General features: G+C 40.0%; 1 protein-coding gene across 4 annotated transcripts in view; it reads right to left on the minus strand.

The window, feature by feature from the left end:
- The window catches only part of PTPRM (protein tyrosine phosphatase receptor type M), a 746863-nt gene that overhangs the window by 436294 nt on the left and 291392 nt on the right, over positions 1 to 19177 (minus strand). For all 4 annotated transcript variants that reach the window (XM_082668014.1, XM_082668012.1, XM_082668013.1 and 1 more), the window contains exon 5: positions 12866 to 12981. In XM_082668014.1, coding sequence (XP_082524140.1) covers positions 12866 to 12981 — 116 coding nt within the window. The remainder of the gene's footprint in view (positions 1 to 12865; positions 12982 to 19177) is intronic.

A 19177-nucleotide genomic window follows, 5' to 3' on the forward strand; every position in this document is an offset into this window, starting at 1 on the left:
CTAGCCACATCAAACTAAGGAACCTGATGCTGACTGACATTTCCTGTTGGGTTAAAGGTTTGGGTCTGCAAGGCTAGGACTTGACCCTGTTTACTTCAAAACTGTGATAACAGCACTTGACCATGAGGAAGATGGCAGAACCTACCGAGTTGTCCATAATCTAAGAGGCAAGGCTAGTTAAACATAAACAAGGCTAAGAACGTCACTTTTCCCCAATCAATATGCCTTAAAACATACAACTCTTTTCTGAAAACATAGTTGAAAGAAGATAAAGGCGCAAGATAAAGGTTAAAAGCCCTGTAGTTCTGAATTTGAATTGTTAATACGATCTCAGGACAGGCTTTATTCTTAAATGTGTGTATATGCATACGTATATATCCCAGCTCCATAGGATGGGAAGATCCAGAAACAATAATGAGTAGGAATAAGCAACTCTGTGATCAGATTGTAAGTTCTAATTACCAGTTCCCCCTGAAAAAGAACCAGCGCTCCTTGGAGAAACGGCCAATTCTAGGTCATTAAGGTGGAAAATACAAGCCTGGAACATATGGTTACACCATAAAGCAAGAAAGCCATCGAGATGGTCCAGGTCAGGTAAACCCCACTGTTTAGGGGTGGAAGATCTGAGCAGCAATAAAGATAATAAGTGCAATGGATTGAAACTCATCAAATGTGTTTATATCCACAGGTTGATGATGACAATGATGACATCAATGACAATAATACTAAATAACCCCTTTGGTCACTTGTGAACTACCAGTGAACTACCTCACTATTTTTGACAATTTGCTTAAAAGGACAAAAATATCAAGTATCAATACCACCTTCCCTTTACGATTTATATACCAGGATACCCAAATGGTTGATAATGGGAGAGCTTTTTTCTTTTTAGAAGTATTGTAGTGACTAAACAAAGAAGGACTGAGAATGGGACAGTTCTGCAACCCTGAATGAATTAATGACCCTAGGAATGATCATCAGTGGCTGATAACATCACAAAAGGAGACATAATTTGCAAGAAACACAGCAGTCAGAACACGTTAAATGACGCTACCATAGGACAATAAGCAAAACTCAAAACACGGGAGGACTGTGCAGGACAAACCCACTTTCCACAACAATAACAACCATCACAAATGGAGGGAAATGAACAGGGAGTCTAAAGACAAAAAGGACTTAAGACACTCACCACCCAGTTGCAAAGTGTGAACTTTACTGCAATCACAAATGAAACAACTGCTAAAAGAAATAAAGCTACAAGACAGCCAAGGATATATGAACACTGTTTTCGCAGGGCATACACGGTGATTATTCTTTTTTTTTTTAAGAGCTCTTATCTTTTAGAGCAGGGGTTTGAGGCTAAGTCCATCCTGCCACCTGTTTTGTACAGCTCGCAAGCTCAGAATGTTTTTTACATTTTTTAAATGATTGAAAAAAATCCAAAGAAGAATAGTATTTTGTGACAATGAAAATGACATGAAAGTCAAATTTCAGTGTCCATACATAAAGCTGTATGGAGAACAGCCACATTCATCCATTTTTGTGTTGTCTGTGGCTGCTTTCCTGCTACAATGGCAGAGATGAAGAGCTATAATAACTAAGACCCTGTGCCCTACAAAATTTACTGTCTGGCCCTTCGCAAAAAAAGTTTGCCAACTCCTGTTTTAGAAAACATTTACAAGTTACATGATATGATGACTAGGACTGCTTCAAAATCATCAGGGGGGAGCAGGTGGACACACAGAGGAAGTAACTTGTCACATATTGTTGGTTCTGAAGTCGGATGCTGGGTATATTGAGTTCATGACATCATTCTGTCTATCTCTGTATACATTTATAATTTCTATAATAAAAATAAAAATAGGAGTTTGGGATGAATATATACACACTACTCTCTATGAAATAGATAACCAACAAGGACTTACTGTGTAGCACAGAGAACTATATTCAGTATTTAAAAAGAAAAGAAAAAATATAAATAAAGAAAATAATTCTAAGAAGCAATTAGAAGGAAATCTCTCGTTTTTGTATTTTTGAACGACTACTGTAACCATCATAATTTCCCCAGGAAAAATAGATGGTTTTGCTGCTGGCTTATAAATACTCCAAAGCTATAGGAATCAAAGAACCATTTGTCCAGGTGTCATTCACCTCCTGCAAAAGCATCAAGTCACTATATTGTAAAGATGCCACCACAGTAGAAGAAAAAATGCAATTTGGGAAAGGGGAGCAATATGCCAGGGGTAGCAGCCCCAAGCTGTAGCAACATTTGAATAACTATTATAATAATCATACACCCAGACATGGAAAGTGTATACTACACTATTCTTGAATGAAAGCCATCATCAGCTTCTAAACCTTCAGGATAAACAGAAACTCCATTAGTTTGTCACTTGTCCTTTGTGCTTAGTGGACATCACTTCTTATCACAGAAAAAACATAATTTTCTTTTTCTTTTTTTTGCGGTACGCGGGCCTCTCACTGTTGTGGCCTCTCCCGTTGCGAGGCACAGGCTCTGGATGCACAGGCTCGGCGGCCATGGCTCACGGGCCCAGCCACTCCGTGGCATGTGGGATCTTCCCGGACTGGGACACGAACCCGTGTCCCCTGCATTGGCAGGCGGACTCTCAACCACTGTGCCACCAGGGAAGCCCTCTTTTATTTAAATAAATTTATTTATTTACTTATCTATCTATCTTTGGCTGTATTGGGTCCTCGTTGCTGCACGCGGGCTTTCTCTCGTTGCGGCGAACGGGGGCTACTCTTCATTGTGGTGCGTGGGCTTCTCATTGCGGTGGCTTCTCTTGTTGCGGAGCACAGGCTCTAGGCATGCGGGCTTCAGCAGTTGTAGCACACGGGCTCAGCAGTCGTGGCTCACGGGCCCTAGAGCGCAGGCTCAGTAGTTGTGTCGCACGGGCTTAGTTGCTCCGCAGCATGTGGGATCTTCCTGGACCAGGGCTCAAGCCTGTGTCCCCTGCATTGGCAGGTGGATTCTTAACCACTGCGCTACTAGGGAAGTCCAAACATAATTTTCTTACACTTGGACAATAGCCAATTCCCTTTGCTTTGAACAAAGGGAATGAAGGGTTGCTTTTTTATACGTAGGAGAGATACAGAAGAGAATAACGACCTGCTTTATAATTTCAAAGTTCATCCTCTATAGGAACCACTTGCCTGCCACCGTGTGCCTGTCTCAGAGGTCTCTGGCCTTATCCCAAACAGGGTCCCTCTAGGACTACAAGCGGCATGCTTTGTTTTCCATTCCATTTCTCTGGTCCTAAAGACATTTTTGAAATCAAAACCCATCAAAAATTGTCGTGTTTCTTCCCTCTCTCTTTTCTAGGTACATAATTCCAGGTTACCAGACTGAAAATCTCCTAGAACTTTCAAGGTTACCTAAAGCAGATATGTTTACCTCCTAGCTAAAATATTTTCCATTTTTTCTCTTCCCCTTCCAAAAAGAAGAGACAGAAGAGGAAAAAGCCAGAGATTCTAACAGTGTCCAAACTCTCCAGGACCCTCACTCCAAGGCCTGCATCACTAACAGGAGACAGAAGAGACAGTGTTTAGTATTCTCAGCCCTCAACCACGGGACTTCCAGAGCAGGGCTTTCTCCACCTTCCCTTCTCGTGACACAGCTGCGGATTCTTGGAAGCAAGAGAAACAAATGAACCTTTTGATGAATATGAGAAAAAAAACAGAACAAGTGCTTTTACAGGACGCGTGGTTCTTGGGTCCAAAGCAAGCAGTCCTTAAGGCTAGCAGTTGATGCCTTTCTCTTCTGTCCTCCAAAATGAACCATCTTGACCTGCAGTTTTCACAGTACAGTTCCACAGCCTGGCCCAGAGGCCTTCAGATTGCAGTGGAGGAAAACACTCCAGCTGCTCCTGCTGCATCCTCCTCAAAGCACCAGCTGTTTACACCTTTTTTGACTGAGACAGGTAATATAACAGAGTAAAATTCATTAATTAATTTCTCTCAGAATCCCCTTAGATATGTCCTATTCTTTCATTCATGTAAAATAAATCTTTAAATGAAGGTAATCCAAAATCATATAAGTTAAAAGATATGGTGTATGCTTTCAAGGCTGCTGGTGGTTTCAGGCTGAATGTTCAACAGTGTATCATAGATGTGGATATTTAACTGACTAAATAATGGATGTGATTTCAACCACTCAAAATTTTAAGGAGCCAGTGGTTCCTATAGCAACTGAAGACAGTCCTCTTTGTGTCTTCCTGGTATTTTCTTTTTAAAATTTATTTATTTTATTTACGTTTATTTTTTGCCTGCATTGGGTCTTCATTGCTGTGCACGGGCTTTCTCTAGTTGTGGCGAGCAGGGGCTACTCTTTGTTGTGGTGTACAGGCTTCTCATTGTGGTGGCTTCTTTTGTTGTGGAGCATTGGCTCTGGGTGCGTGGGCTTCAGTAGTTGTGGCACACGGGCTCAGTAGTTGTGGCTCACAGGCTCAGTAGTTGTGGCACACGGGCTTAGTTGTTCCACAGTATGTGGGATCTTCCCAGACCAGGGCTCAAACCCGTGTCCCCAGCATTGGCAGGTGGATTCTTAACCACTGAGCCACCAGGGAAGCCCCGGTATTTTCTATGACAGTAAGTGATGTTAAATTTATGCTTTGACATATAGGGTCTAAAAACACCCATGTTAGGTTTGATAAGGGAGCCATAATTTTACTCCTTTTCAAATCATTTTATGGCTTTTATATATAATTACAAAATGGTTCTGATATACAGCTGTGATGTTCTTCCCACAGAATCTGTGAAGGAAACTAAAAATCACCGAGAAAGGTTGAGCAAATATACACATTCCACAACACGGAAGCCAAGGCAATAGTACACGCACATGAATAAAATTTTCATTTTAAATGTCAATAAAAGGTATCACTTAAATTACTATATGATGTTTATGCATCCATGAAGAAATGTTTGGGTCTTTGTGCTATGCGAGAGGCATTACAGTTAAGGACATAGAGTCTAGACTTAGATGGCTTGGTTCAAAACCCAGACCTTGTTACTAGCAATGTGCAAATGGAAAAACCACTGAAACTTCCTGAGGCCCATTTTCTTCTTCCATAAATGGGCACATAAAAGAGTTCTCCTTGGGATCAGTTAAGGGAAAAAATGGCTAAACACACCTTAGCAGAGCACTCAGCGAACAGTGGGACTCAGCAAAAGGAGTTATAATTATTTTATTTCAAACACATCTGTTGAAGCTAGTAATGTAAATATTATTAATACAATGTACATATTCATTCATGAACCAAATTATACAGGTCAGAGGAGCTATGAGAATCATTTTAAGTTACCAAAATCTCAGGATTTTCCTTTTTCTCTCAAAAAGGTCTAAAATTATCTGAGCTCAGAAAAGCAATGTGAGAAACTTATTAGACTGGTGAAAATGCTTTTTTCACCATTGTATAGGTCATACCCAGTTAAGAGGAATGATATAGCAAACTCTCAGTAGAAAACAATACCACTTGGCCAGTAACTAAAAAAAAAAAATTAATCCCAAGTGAATATAATTTTTCAAAGAGCAAGCTTCCCAAATTAAAAGCTCATATTGAATTATATTCCATACCAAAAAAATGAGTGGGTGGGGTTATTCATCAATTACTATGACACAGGTCTGCTGTCACGGTGAGAACTCAAGGGGACCAGCTTTATTAGACCTATATTTCTATTACCATTTACTGAGGTCCAATGGCAAGAATTTTTTTTTTGAAGGGGGGAATTAAAGAACAAAAATTTACAACAGAGAATTAAAAAAGCCTAGGGAAAGGTTACAAGAAATGAAGGAAAAGTGATGATGTATTGATCACATTTTCTTCTAAAATTATTCAAACTCTGCATGATACTTGCTGTATGTTCTGAAACAGCAGAAAAGACACCACCAGATTCTATCCATCCCTCTTCTCATCAAACAACATCCCTCTGAAGATGAACCACAGACCTAAAAGAAGCATTCCAAAAAGACAGTTTGTGCCTGTTTTCCTGGTCCAACTATGTACCTTCGGGACTCCCCTGCAGGAGACACCTGGTCGTTCAGGCATCTGTAAGACATGAGCCATGAGCAGGTTTACTGAAGATTTGTTATGTGACAGGTACCCTTCTAGGTGCTGGGTTGCACCAGTGTTTTTAAGAGGGTACTTCAGAGTAATGTCATCTGATTTCCTTTTCTATTTCTGTGAATTGATGCACGTTACGAAGTCATTTTAAAATGCTATTCTGGTACCTTACTTCTAATAAACACCAAAGGATGTCTGCTAAAAGAAAACAACTCAAATTATATTCTGCTATAATGGTTCCAAGGTTAATGCAGATATTTTCATAGTAAATCTGAGAATATTTGGTTAAAAGGATAATATTTGAAATACAAGGTCCCTCAGTGAAGAAAAATGTCCAAGTGACAAAACTTACTAATTTATACATAAGCAAAAATATTTTTACATATAATTGACTTTCACTAGCAAAATGGAATTATCTATAATAAATATAATAATTGGATAGATGACTGTGTTAAAGTTCTCTACCTCTTCTGAGCTGGTTTTCTCATTAATAAAATGAGGAATTTAATTTGAAGATTGTTCCAAATTCAGAAGTGACATAATTTTGTGATTCTAAAAAGTGGGCCATTTAAAAATGACGGGGCCTCTAAGATCTGTTGAGAGAAAAGTATGATTTTCCAGCTTTCCTTCACCAGCTTCTATTCACCCAACAGGCACGTGTCAATCCCGGGTTTTATCAAAGCCTCCGTCCGTCTACCTTCGAAAAGGCATCTCCACTGCCTCCTTGTTTTCTGCCATTTGTCCTGAGGGCCGAAGCGCCTTCATTTCCACCCACTTCTGAGTTTGATGTGGTAGCTGAGTGCTGTAGATTAAATGTTTGCATCCCCGCCAAATTCATATGATGAGACCTGCTCCCCACTGTGATTGTACTGGAGGTGGGGCTTTTGGAAGGTACTTAGGTTTAGATGTGGTCGTGAGAGTGGAGCCCCCATGACGGGATTAGGGCCCTTATAAAGGGATGAAGAGCCCAGAGGATGCAAGTGATGATGCAGCAAGAGGATGGCAGTCTGCAAACCGGGAGCTGGTCCTCTCCAAGGACATGCACGCTGGCCCGTGATCTTAGGCTGCCAGCCTCCAGAACTGTGAGAAATAAATATTTGTTGTTTAAGCCCCTCAGTCTATGGCATTTTTGTTACAGTGGCCCGAGCTGACTAAGATATGGAGTAAAAAGAGTAAGGAATTGGACTTCCTGGTGGTGCAGTGGTTGAGAATCCACCTGCCGATGCAGGGGACATGGGTTCGAGCCCTGGTCTGGGAAGATCCCACATGCTGTGGAGCAACTAAGCCCATGAGACACAACTACTGAGCCTGTGTTCTAGAGCCCATGAGCCACAACTACTGAAGTCCGTGTGCCACAACTACTGAAGCCCACGCGCCTAGAGCCCATGCTCCACAACAAGAGAAGCCACCGCAATGAGAAGCCCACACACCACAACGAAGAAGAGCCCCCGCTCGCTGCAACTAGAGAAAGCCCGCATAGCAACGAAGACCCAATGCAGCCAAAAATAAATAAATAAATAAATTTTATTTAAAAAAAAAAGAAAAGAGTAAGGAATGGAAGAGCCTCTACAATGTATCAAAAATGAATTGAAGGGCAGAAATTACAAAAGTGCCCCAAACTGGACCAGATGCAGAAGAGGGCAAAGTGGGCTGTATTCCCTGGAAAAGAATGTGCACACACCATCTTCAGATTTACCAGTGTCAGTATCAGCTTTGGTGATTCACTGAAAAGCTGAAAGAGGAATTATAAATATTAATTCCCAAGAGAAACAAGCCTACGGCAGAAAATAAAATTTTAAATACTTCAGAAAGAAAAATAGTAATTGTAATACAATAATATGTGGCTTAAAGGGTCAATGACTGTATAAAAATGTGTAACTCAGAAACTGCCCATCAACAAATAACATTTAAGTATAAAAAAAGAACATCTAAAATCCTATTTTCTCTTCTCAGTATCTTAAATATAAACATACTCTTAAGATATTTCAAAATGTAGGCTCCACAGTGACCAGAAAGTTGATAATACCAAGAAATACATGGTCCTGTTTTGGGTGCTTGAATTGTTTTACAAACACAGTTCATTTGAGTGTCTCCCATGGTTACAGCCCAGTTGGACGCAAAGATCACCCTATCTGATAGCACGTAGCAAGTATTCTCAGCAGATTCAATGCACATCAGTTTTTTACTACATAAAAATAGTTTGATAGATGCTGTCTTCCTCCTGCACACTGTCTGGAAGGTCTTTTAGATGCTTTGCAGCTACAATAATGGAGGTTCATGAGCTGTGTTTTACTTCCTTGTTCTGTATTCTAGAAAGACCAATTCCACATTGACAATAACCTGTGTGGCCCATGGATGAGATGGAGAAAATGGAAGCAGATGGGACACATCTGCTAACCATAAACATTTCTTCATTAGTGTCATCCTCAGATTTATGTGTATTATGTGTTTGTGAAAGACTCTGACATTGATCATATTTAATCTATATTTTTAAACAATCAAACCACTGGCCATTTTTCATAGACGTGGATCAAGATGTACATGTAATACAGATGGACTTTTTTGTTGTTGTTGTCAAGCTGCCTCCTGGATGTAAATTACGTAATGTCAGTTACATCCAAATCCTTCTAAAAAAGTAGTAAGGGCATATTACCTATTCACCTAGCTCGGGATAGGAGAAGCCAGCACAGCAGACTGGAATTAATCAGTGGTGAAGTAAAAGTGAAAAAACAGGGGTGTGCTATTCCCAGCTATGCCATTTCCCTTTTTGAACCTCGCCGATCCTGCACCTCAAAAGCCTCATCTATAAAAAAGAAGTACAAAACCATGGGATACACCATGAAACTCCACAAATTGCCTACAGTAGGACTCAAAAGACTGTAATGCAAATGATTGTAAATGATCACGCTTCACAGTATCAATGTTCCTCCAATAAAGGATGTATTATTTATTTCTAAATCTTGACTTACTATTGGGAAGATTCAAATGATAGAAAAACCTAAACATTTTTCTATTCAGTTTTCTGCCTGAATCTTAGAATTATTTTGAGGATCCAAGGGAGTTCAGATGCAGGAAAGCATTTTTTTTTTTTTTTTTTGCGGTACGTGGGCCTCTCACTGTTGTGGTCTCTCCTGTTGTGGAGCACAGGCTCCGGACGCGCAGGCTCAGCGGCCATGGCTCACGGGCCCAGCCGCTTCGCGGCATGTGGGATCTTCCCGGATCGGGGCACAAACCCGTGTCCCCTGCATCGGCAGGCGGACTCTCAACCACTGCGCCACCAGGGAAGCCCAGGAAAGCATTTTTGAAAGTGTTAGAACATTCAGGTAGGAAGGAAGAAAAGTCCGTATTCATACCTCCAAGACTAGAGAGGCCTGGTCTAGTTTTCCAGGTCTGCTTCTCCCCACAACTTGTAAAGAATTGCCTGAAGCAAAGGGCCAGGGCACAGGCAAGAGAGCAGAAGGACTCTGTGAAACCATCCCCTGCCACAAATCCTGATGGCTGCTGGAAACCATCTCACACAACACAGGTTAATAGAAGCCATCCTTGCAAGCGAAAGACCCTTTTCTTATTTCATCAGTTGCTAATGAAATAAACATCTCCCCCCAGAATGCCTATCTAAACAGAGGAAATAAATTATTGAACACTAAAACTATTCTAACATCACAAAGACTCACAAACCACATAGCAGGCTGAGTCCAGGACAAACTCGGTGTCACTTAGAATTTCAAAGTCATCCCAGTTCTGTCTTACCCTCAGTCCCTTCTTGACACGACCCTTCTTGAAAGCTGCAGGACAATATGCAGTCATTGATGATAAGAGGGGCAAAAGAAGACGGGGTAATTGGCAAAGAGAGGCATTAATGGATTGATTGGGAAACAATTTGTCAACACTATGATTAAATTTAATAGAATGAAACAAGACAGACCTGGTAGGTGGGAAATTTATCATGAGAGTCAGACTGAGGCTACCCCAGATCAATTAAATCAGAATCTGGTGTAGACCACACTTTTTTTTTTAACTCTCCATGTGATTCTATAGTGGAATCAGCATTGGGAATTCTGCATTTAGACCTAATGCAGAATCTAATTCTGCAATTAGAACCTTTTGCAAACTGGTAGCTAGCTGTCTCCCTACAGCATGATGGATTCTCTAAAACAAAGTCTCCCACTTCTTAAGAGGAAGGAGTTAAAGATCCCAACCCCAAGGAAGTGCTCAAGTGTAAGCAGGACCCTCCCAAGGCCAGGATACTTACAAAAACAAAAAAGGAAACTGTATTTTCAACTTGCCTGTAAATTCCTGCAAATGTCTAAGACTGCTGAGACAAAAGCTTAGTCTTTTTATTGTAGTCTCTCAAATAACATTATAACAAATATCAGGGACAAAAAAAATGCTTCCCATGAAAAATTAAGATTTCTGGAGATAAATCAAAGATGACGAGGGTAGTTTCACTTTTTCATTATTTATTTTAAAAAATTTGGGGGGGGAGCTTCCCTGGTGGTGCAGTGGTTGAGAGTCCGCCTGCCGATGCAGGGGACACGGGTTCGTGCCCCGGTCCGGGAGGATCCCACATGCCGCAGAGCGGCTGGGACTGTGAGCCATGGCCGCTGAGTCTGCACGTCCGGAGCCTGTGCTCCGCAACGGGAGAGGCCACAACAATGAGAGGCCCGTGTACCGAAAAACAAAAAAAAACAAAAAACAAACAAACAACAACAACAGAAATTTGGGGCGGGGGTATTTTCATTTTTAAAAGGAAGGTAAGGCATTGTGAAAAATGCCAATTAAAAACGTCTGTCTCATCAATTACCATACATACATATGTAGCCAAACTTGATCAAATGTAATACGAAACAAGCACTAACTAAAAAAAGAATTCTCAAGCTCTAACATCAAGAAGCTAAAATAACTGGGACGTAGGATAAAAAAAAATTTGAATACCGAAGACCAGGGTCAAGCACATTTTTCACATACTGCAAAAAGCTCTTAAAGTAGTGATTACAAAATTTTTAGAGCGAAGGAAACAGTAAAGATGAATTTGGACCTAGAGATTGTCATAGTGATTGAAGTAAGTCAGAGAGAGAAAGACAAATATACGATATTGCTAATACGTGGAATCTAAAAAAATTGTACAAATGAACTTATTTACAAAACAGAAATAGAGTTGTAGCTGTAGAAATCTTATGGTTACCAAAGGGGAAATGGGGGGGAGGGATAAACTGGGAGATTGGGATTGACATATACGCACTACTATATATAAAATAGATAACCAACAAGGACCTACTGTATAGCACAGGGAACTCTACTCAATACTCTGTAATGACCTATATGAGAAAAGAATCTAAAAAAGAGTGGATATATGTATATCAATAACTGAATCACTTTGCTATACAACTGAAACTAACACAACATTGTAAATCAACTATACACCAGTACAAGCTAATTAAAAAAATAAAAGCACTCGGAAAAACAGAAAATAAAGATGAATTTGGTACATACCATTTCAGTCCTCTGCACACATTCCTCTCTCCTGGCCTCATGGGGACAGTAGGATATGAGAAAAGAGAGTGACATCAGGGTAGAAGGTGGAGGATTGTGTGCAGAGGACCCCAAAGCATTTAAGAAGCCTCCTTCAGAATGTATTCCCCATTTGTCAATACATTGCTGAGTGATCTTGGGATAGCACATTTCGCTGTTTTTCATTTCCCCCAGAAATGGAGTTAGAAAAGTGACCACTGACTTCAGCTGTGATGATTAAAAGGAATACGGGATTTAAAAATAATAGAGTGTCAGGCAAATGTGACACATGACAATTGTTACTACACGGCAGAAGGAGGCACACGATAGGTGGAGAGTGACATATGTCAAGGAAAATTCAGCACGCGTGGAACAGAAGCCCAAGTGGAACGGAACAGGCGCAGAGAAGGGTTAGAACATAACGCAGCTCAGTCGCAAACTAAAATAAGTAAATAACCAACCAAACCAAAACAAAACCCACAATAGAATCTGTAAGGAAAGGGGGGTAAAATCAACACTAGTCAAGGTGGAGAACAAGCAGCCTATAGATCAATGCGCAACAAGAAGCAATAAGAATAAAATTGGAGAATTCTACGGGGGAAACCAAACCCAGAGTCTAAAGAAGTGGGGGGCATGCTGGTTAGGGGGCACAGGTCACGTACTCCCGCTCATTTGGTCAGAATTCCTGAAACCCTTGATCTGTCCATGAAACTACTGGCCGTGCAAAATACAGATGGTGGAGTTTGAAAGACAATAAAACGAGACACACAAGTTATGATGACCCTAAAAAATGTCTGCTTAAGTGCTCAAAGGTAAAAGGTGTGCTATTAATTTATAAGTTTAAGCTTATTGCTGCGGAAATGAAAATTACAGAAAGGCCTATAAACTTGTGTGTGTGTGTGCACGTGTGCACGTGTGATTCTTTGGGGTTTTTTTCCAGAGGAAGAGTGGGGGAAAGGTACTGTATTTTGGACTCCAACATACTGCTCCAAAAGTAATTTGGTAACCAGATCTTCCAAATGAGATGGCTAAGCAAAAGCAAAGGGAAAAACCAGAAATTCACAACAAAGTTTGTGGAGAACAACACTGAGCTTGTCTAGAGCTCTTTGTAATCTGGCTACTTACTGCGGAAGAAGGAAAAGAACTGGGGAAACTGCTCAGAGCATCCACCTCCCGTAGGGGCCTGACACTGACCCGATCTCTGGGGCGCTCCCCAGGGGACACGCACTCTGCCCGCTGGACTCTCTCTGAACCATGAAAGTGAGTTACTGTACCTGTAACCAGAGCCTGTCGCCGGCCACAGTCCTGCCAATGGCACTGCACTGGAAGGCGGCAAACTGGCCCGCGTTGACCTCCACGTTCTGAATCCGCAGGAAGTGAGGCGTTCTGGCTGCACAAGGAGAAAGAATTAAACAGGTTAAAAGTCGAGATCTGAACTCATAGGTGTCTTTTTTAATCTATCTGCAATTTCCGGCCTTTCCCTTTTGTTTACCTTTGAAGGAAAGAATGCCTTTGCTTCTAAGAGCTTTAAAGATTTCATTAGGATTGTAAAAGAGATTCTGGAAGGCTCTGGTGTGTTCTGCAACAGCCGGGCATTCTGGGATAGAACCAGGCCGAAAGAAGATACTTTATTGTCCCTGCTGTGCAAATAATCATAGCTCAGCAGCCTTCTTGTAATAACAGACCTGTATTAATAAAGATTATACTGAGGCCTAATTGATGTTTTGAACAAAAACATATTAGATATTTATACTAGCAACATGAAAAGAACAGTAAGAAGTTAAATGCTGCTGCCAAGGAAACTTTTTAAGCCAAGTACAGAGCTGTGAGTAATATATATTTTAATACAACTCATTGGTATGCAGCATTACTCGTGTAATCTTTCCCAGCTACCAAAAATACTATCCCCATAGACAGATTCTGTGAAATTACGTTGGGACTGCTATAGCACGGCGGTGTTGGCAGATCCGGATTTCCAATTCGAGAAGAAAGACTGATTCCAACTGCTAAACAGCATTAAGTCTCATAACATACATCGTCCATAAGGGACAGCTGTTTAAATAAAGGATCACTCTGTTTGACCTGAGAAGCACAGACCCATTTCCACAGCACACTGAAAATGCGTGTCAGGACCTGGAGTGACAGGTCAGGAATGAAATTTTATGATAACTTCTACTTTTAGGAAAACATTCTCTTATCAAAACAAGGATAGAGAGAGAGAGAGCAGCAAGAGGTGGGGTGGGGGGAGGTGAGGGAGTAGAAAAGAAGAAGATAGGACACCAGTGTTTTCTGGGAGGGATGGATAAACCTGGATGACAGCTAGAAGGCATTCTTTATGCCTCATCAGCCTCCCCCCAGGGCCAACGTGTCTCTGGACCACATCTAGACACTTTCAAAAAACGGTACCCCACTCCTGGGCACCCAAAGATGATAAACAAGCACTAAACGTTAGCCTGTAAAAAACATAATTAGGAGTGGAAATGAATTAGTATCCAAGAACAAAGAAAAATGCATTTTAATACCAGTAACACAGAGGAAACCCCCATTACTAATTTGGAGGCCACCAATACCTCAGACAATGCATTCATGATGCCTGGCAGGCAAAATGTCCTAAATAACTTCTAAAAAACCAGTATAACTCTGGGTCATTGTTTCTAATACTATTATATTAACTTAAAGCCCTGTAAACTATTTCTCATTAACTTAATCAAATTCCCCTTGGTCAAGGATAACAGCATTCTATGGTTTTAAAGATCTGTGTAAAAAGTCCCTGCATCAAATTTCTCTTCTACTCACTGTTCCCAAGAAGCTGGAAGACCCACTGCTTTTAGAAAATGGAAAAAGGTAACGTTCTTTTTGAGCATTTCAGGGACCAGAAACTTTTCCATTGATGACTCACACATGTTCTGTGAGGAAGGTATTTTTTCCATTTTACTTGTGGGTACTTGGCTACTAAGCATCAGAAGCAGAGTGGAAACTTTGGGCTAGCCAGTTCCAAAGCTCAGGCTCTGCCCATCAGGCCACACTGCCTCGGCGAGCCTTGCAGCCCGGTGTCTGCCTTCCCCATGCTTTCATCCCACCAGGTATGGCTCCCAGTCTGACTGCTGGAATTCCAGCTACTTTCGAGGACCTTCTCCAATGCTTTTCCTTCCATAAAGCTTCCATGGATTCCCTTAGCTTGCTGTTAGACCCTTGAGATAACACATGTCCTCCGTCAGGACATCTCACTGATGTTACCCTCTCCTGTCCATCTCATGGCCTCCTAACTCTGCTTGCCTCTGGATGCAGGTCACTATAACGCATTGGGTCTCTAACACAGAGTGTTGGGTGTGTAGCCATCTTTCATGACAACTTGGGTTAAGGGAGTGTTTTACCTGCGGCTGCTGGTCTGCAGTGTCACCGCACGTGGTTAAGCTCAGGGTCAGTTCGGAGCCTATGCTGAAGGGTTGTTAATTATTTTGAGTATCACCCCTGCTGTATCCTCCCATAGTTAGCATTGTTAGAATACTTTTGACACAAATTGCTGAACTGCTTTCTTTAGAGCGTACGACAATTGGCATTTCTACCAGCAGAGTAGAAGAGTACTCTTTTTACCACGCCCTCAAAAATGCTAAGTGTTAATTTCTGTAATCTTTCTGGAGAATCTGATTAAATATTTGTGCTCTGCTTCATCAGCTTACTTAACAATAATAAATAACAGGAATATCAGAATTGTCACTGGTTCTGCTATAGGTCTGTCCATCCATAGTAGGTCCGCCCTGGAAGGTTGTTTTCCTAAGGGCCCTGCTTCTAGCAATGGCTACTGAACCAAAGAGAAAGACATAGCAAAGCTCATTTATCAATACAATTTGCTAATTGTATTAGGAGTTCTATTAGAATATAACTTACATTTTTAATTTGGTGGCCAAAGATAGGATTGTGTGATAGTATTTCTGTACCCCCATCCTTATTAAGACATGCTGCCCAGAATGAGGGCTATCCCTTCTCCTTTAGAATGGATTTGATGTTCAATACGGTTTTCTCAAAGACACCAGGGCTTATTACTTGCACAGTAAGGTTAAGAGTCTAAGGAATTGATACCTCTGTTCAAATTGTATTTTGGGAGGGTTCTTCTCTGAACAGATTGGCTGTGTTCAGTTTGGGAAATAGTGTTTCTTGGTTGAGAAGAAGACTGCCAGAAAAAAAAAAATAGTCTGACTAAAATAATAAAGCCATACCTCCAATGGAAACCAGATGAAGACAGAAAAACCTATTAAGTGTAAACACTTTTATCAGCAAATTATCCTTTTCAAGCAAGAGAATTAATTCAATTAATTAATTCATCCACCAGGGTGAATAAGACAAAGGGGCTATGGAATTCTATGTTCCAGATCAGTTTCCTCCAAGATCATGAAGGTTAAAATTTCTACTGGTGACATTTGTAAGTTTTTTCAATAAACGTTAAAGACATACATAATCATTCCAGAGGTTTAAGATGCCTGGATTCTCCCTGCCTAGTGCTGTAAACCCTACAACTGTTTTCAGTTCAGCATAATATGTGTTCAAGCTCAGGCTCTTACCACCTTTGAATAGAAGCAAAAATTCTTCAACCCAAGCCTTAGTGGATTTTTTTTTTTAATTTGCAAAATAAGGATTTAAAAATAGTACTTATTTCATAGGGTTGGGATAAAGATTAAACAAGATGCTGCCAGGAGGACGTATTCTGTGCGCCTGCTACTTAGCCTCAAAAATGTTCATTATTATTTAAAATAATGGATCTATCACTGGAAACTGGAAAAGACCCCAAGAAAAAGAGCTCCACAGCCAGAAAAGTTTCAATTCCACGCTCAGCTGCGTGCTCTGAACCTTGCCAAACTAATTGTAACACAGGTAGAGCACCATTACAGTGGAAAATTTCAATCTATCCCATACTCAGGAAGAAAAATTCTCTCTTTCTCTCTAAATTTATAGGCCCATTTGTCTCCTGGATACCCTTTCAAAATGCTATGCCAGTTTTTTTCTAAAATCTGCAGGAGTTCTAAAAACTAAATATCTTCCATGAATACTAAAAGGTTTTTGAGTACAACTCTCCTATTTTTTCATCTCTGCCATATTCTTTTGTTTCTTACTAAGAAAACAGGTTTCAAAAGAATAGAGGTTTTCAGGTATTAATTGATCTCACATCAGCATTTGATCCCAAAGCCAGGAATTATCATTGACCAGGATGCAAATCCTTTTGTAGATGTCTCATATTAGTGATTCTTCAAAGCCTGCACCAAAACACTAACAACAAAATCAGAGAATGGTAATTTGCGACATCAAAGTGCAAACGGGAATGGACAAAAGTGGACTGTGCCCTGACCCCTTTGTATTTTCATTTACATTTTAATGTAATGGCACAGGTTGAGATGGGCTGCAGTCATGCCCACCCACCAGAATGCACAGTCAACGCTTCTATTTGTGTAGCACATCATCACAAAGAAGAGAGCCAACTTCTGCTAAAAAGAACAGCTGGGACTACCTGAAAACCATCTATTTTGCAAACATTTTTTTAACTTTTAAAATGGACACTGCTAAGTTATCCCATCTAAGAAATCAATCAATTTAGCTACTTAGAGTTAAAATCTGCAGCTAATTCATTCTTGTGGGCCAATCAGGATGTAGGCCTAATAATAATAATAATAATAGCTAACATTTATTGAGCTCTTAGAATGTGCTAAGCTCTGTTCTAAGTTCATTATGTACATTAACTCATTTAATCCCTACATTTACTTGTGAGGAGAGCATTGTCCTTATTATTCTCCACTACGTGAGCAAGTTTATAGGGCCACAGAGGCCAAGAAACTCTTGTGAGCAGGAAGCTCTTAACCTGGTTCAAGACAAAACTACTTTTGTTTTGCTTGAGAGGTAAGAATGGATCTTAATGGAATAATTTGTCAAGGGAAAAACAGAGTCAACATCCTTATCATAGAAAAATAAACTAGGCACTGTGTACAAATAACTTTTATTAGTCACCCATCTCTTGAAGAAGAATGATAGTCCACTGGAGAAAAAGCCAAGCTAAGTTCCCATGTGTAAAATGGAGAGAAAAACAAATACCGTATATTAACGCATATATGTGGAATCTAAAAAACTGGTGTAAACAATCTTATTTACAAAGCAGAAATAGAGACACAGATGTACAGAACAAACGTATGTATACCAAGGGGGAAGGCGGGGTTGGGATGAATTGGGAGATCGGGATTGACAATATATACACTATTGATACTATGTATAAAATACATAACTAATGAGAACCTACTGTATAGCACAGGGAACTCTACTCAGTGCTCTGTGGTGACCTAAATGGGAAGGAAATCCAAAAAAAGAGGGGTATATGTATACATATGACTGATTCACTTTGCTGTACAGTAGAAACTAACACAACATTGTAAAGCAACTATACTCCAATGAAACTTTTTTAAAAATAAAAATAAATAAAATGATAAACTCAAATAAACTCAATTCTGAGTTCTGTGCGTCTCTCAACCAAAGCACATGGGTCAGTTTTTATTCAACAAACATAATTCAGAAAACAGTTCCAATTTTTTATATGTCTCTGTTATTCTTATTTTAATCACACTGTTTAATGTCTTCATAAAAATTTAAATTTGAAAGTAGGCAAGCAATGTTTGAGTGTGCAAACAAATATGAGTGAAAAATTAATTTTGTTTTATAAAATAAGAATAAATTTGAACCTAGGATGCCATATTATGAACTCAGCATTTCTTAAATGTTTAAAGAAATTGCTGACTTATTTCATATTGCAAAGTAGTAATACAGAAATGTCTTGGATTTTTGTATTCATTTTATCCTATATATGGCACATAGGTTTATGAGGGTTTTTGCAATCTTTTTCATTATAATATTACTTTTTCATTGGCAGAAAAATAATGAGGCATTATTCTGTGTAATTTTTAGATTTCAGAATTCAAGGCACCATATATGCAAATAACTTCATATTTAAGGTGTTATATGACAACATATAACAAAGACTGTACACTGTAACCCAGTGAGATTTATCCTGGGAGTGCTAGATTGATTTAACATCCAAAAATCAATCAGTATAACACACCCCACCAACAGAATAAAAGATAAAAGCCATACGATAATCTGATAAACAATGGAGTTCAGGAAATGCTACCCAAAATATGGCACCTTTGCACACTGAATAAATTAAGCTGAAGGAGTTCAAGAAAACAGCAGTAGCAAGAAGGTCACTCTGACCTTCCCTTCCCTTATCCCCTAAACAGGCCATAAAACCCTCACGTGAGAGGTGCCCTCCCTGCACCAGAAGAAAGGAGCTTTCTTATCTCCAAAGACAAAGGTTCACCAAGAAGAATCAACACATCTTATTTGTCTTCCTCAGTTTGCCACACTTGCTGTACAATCTCTATCATATCATATTCCTCCATGAATGTCTTCTCTTCACGAGAATCAGCATAAATACACCAGGCCTGTTTCTGCAGGTCTCCATTTCCTTACGAGGCTCCCATGTCACATAAAACATACATTAAATGTATCTGTATGCTTTACTCCCATGAAACTGTCTTTGTCAGTTTCATTTT

Source organism: Grampus griseus, assembly GCF_964374135.1.
Source record: "Grampus griseus genome assembly, chromosome: 12".
Lineage (NCBI taxonomy): Eukaryota > Metazoa > Chordata > Mammalia > Artiodactyla > Delphinidae > Grampus > Grampus griseus.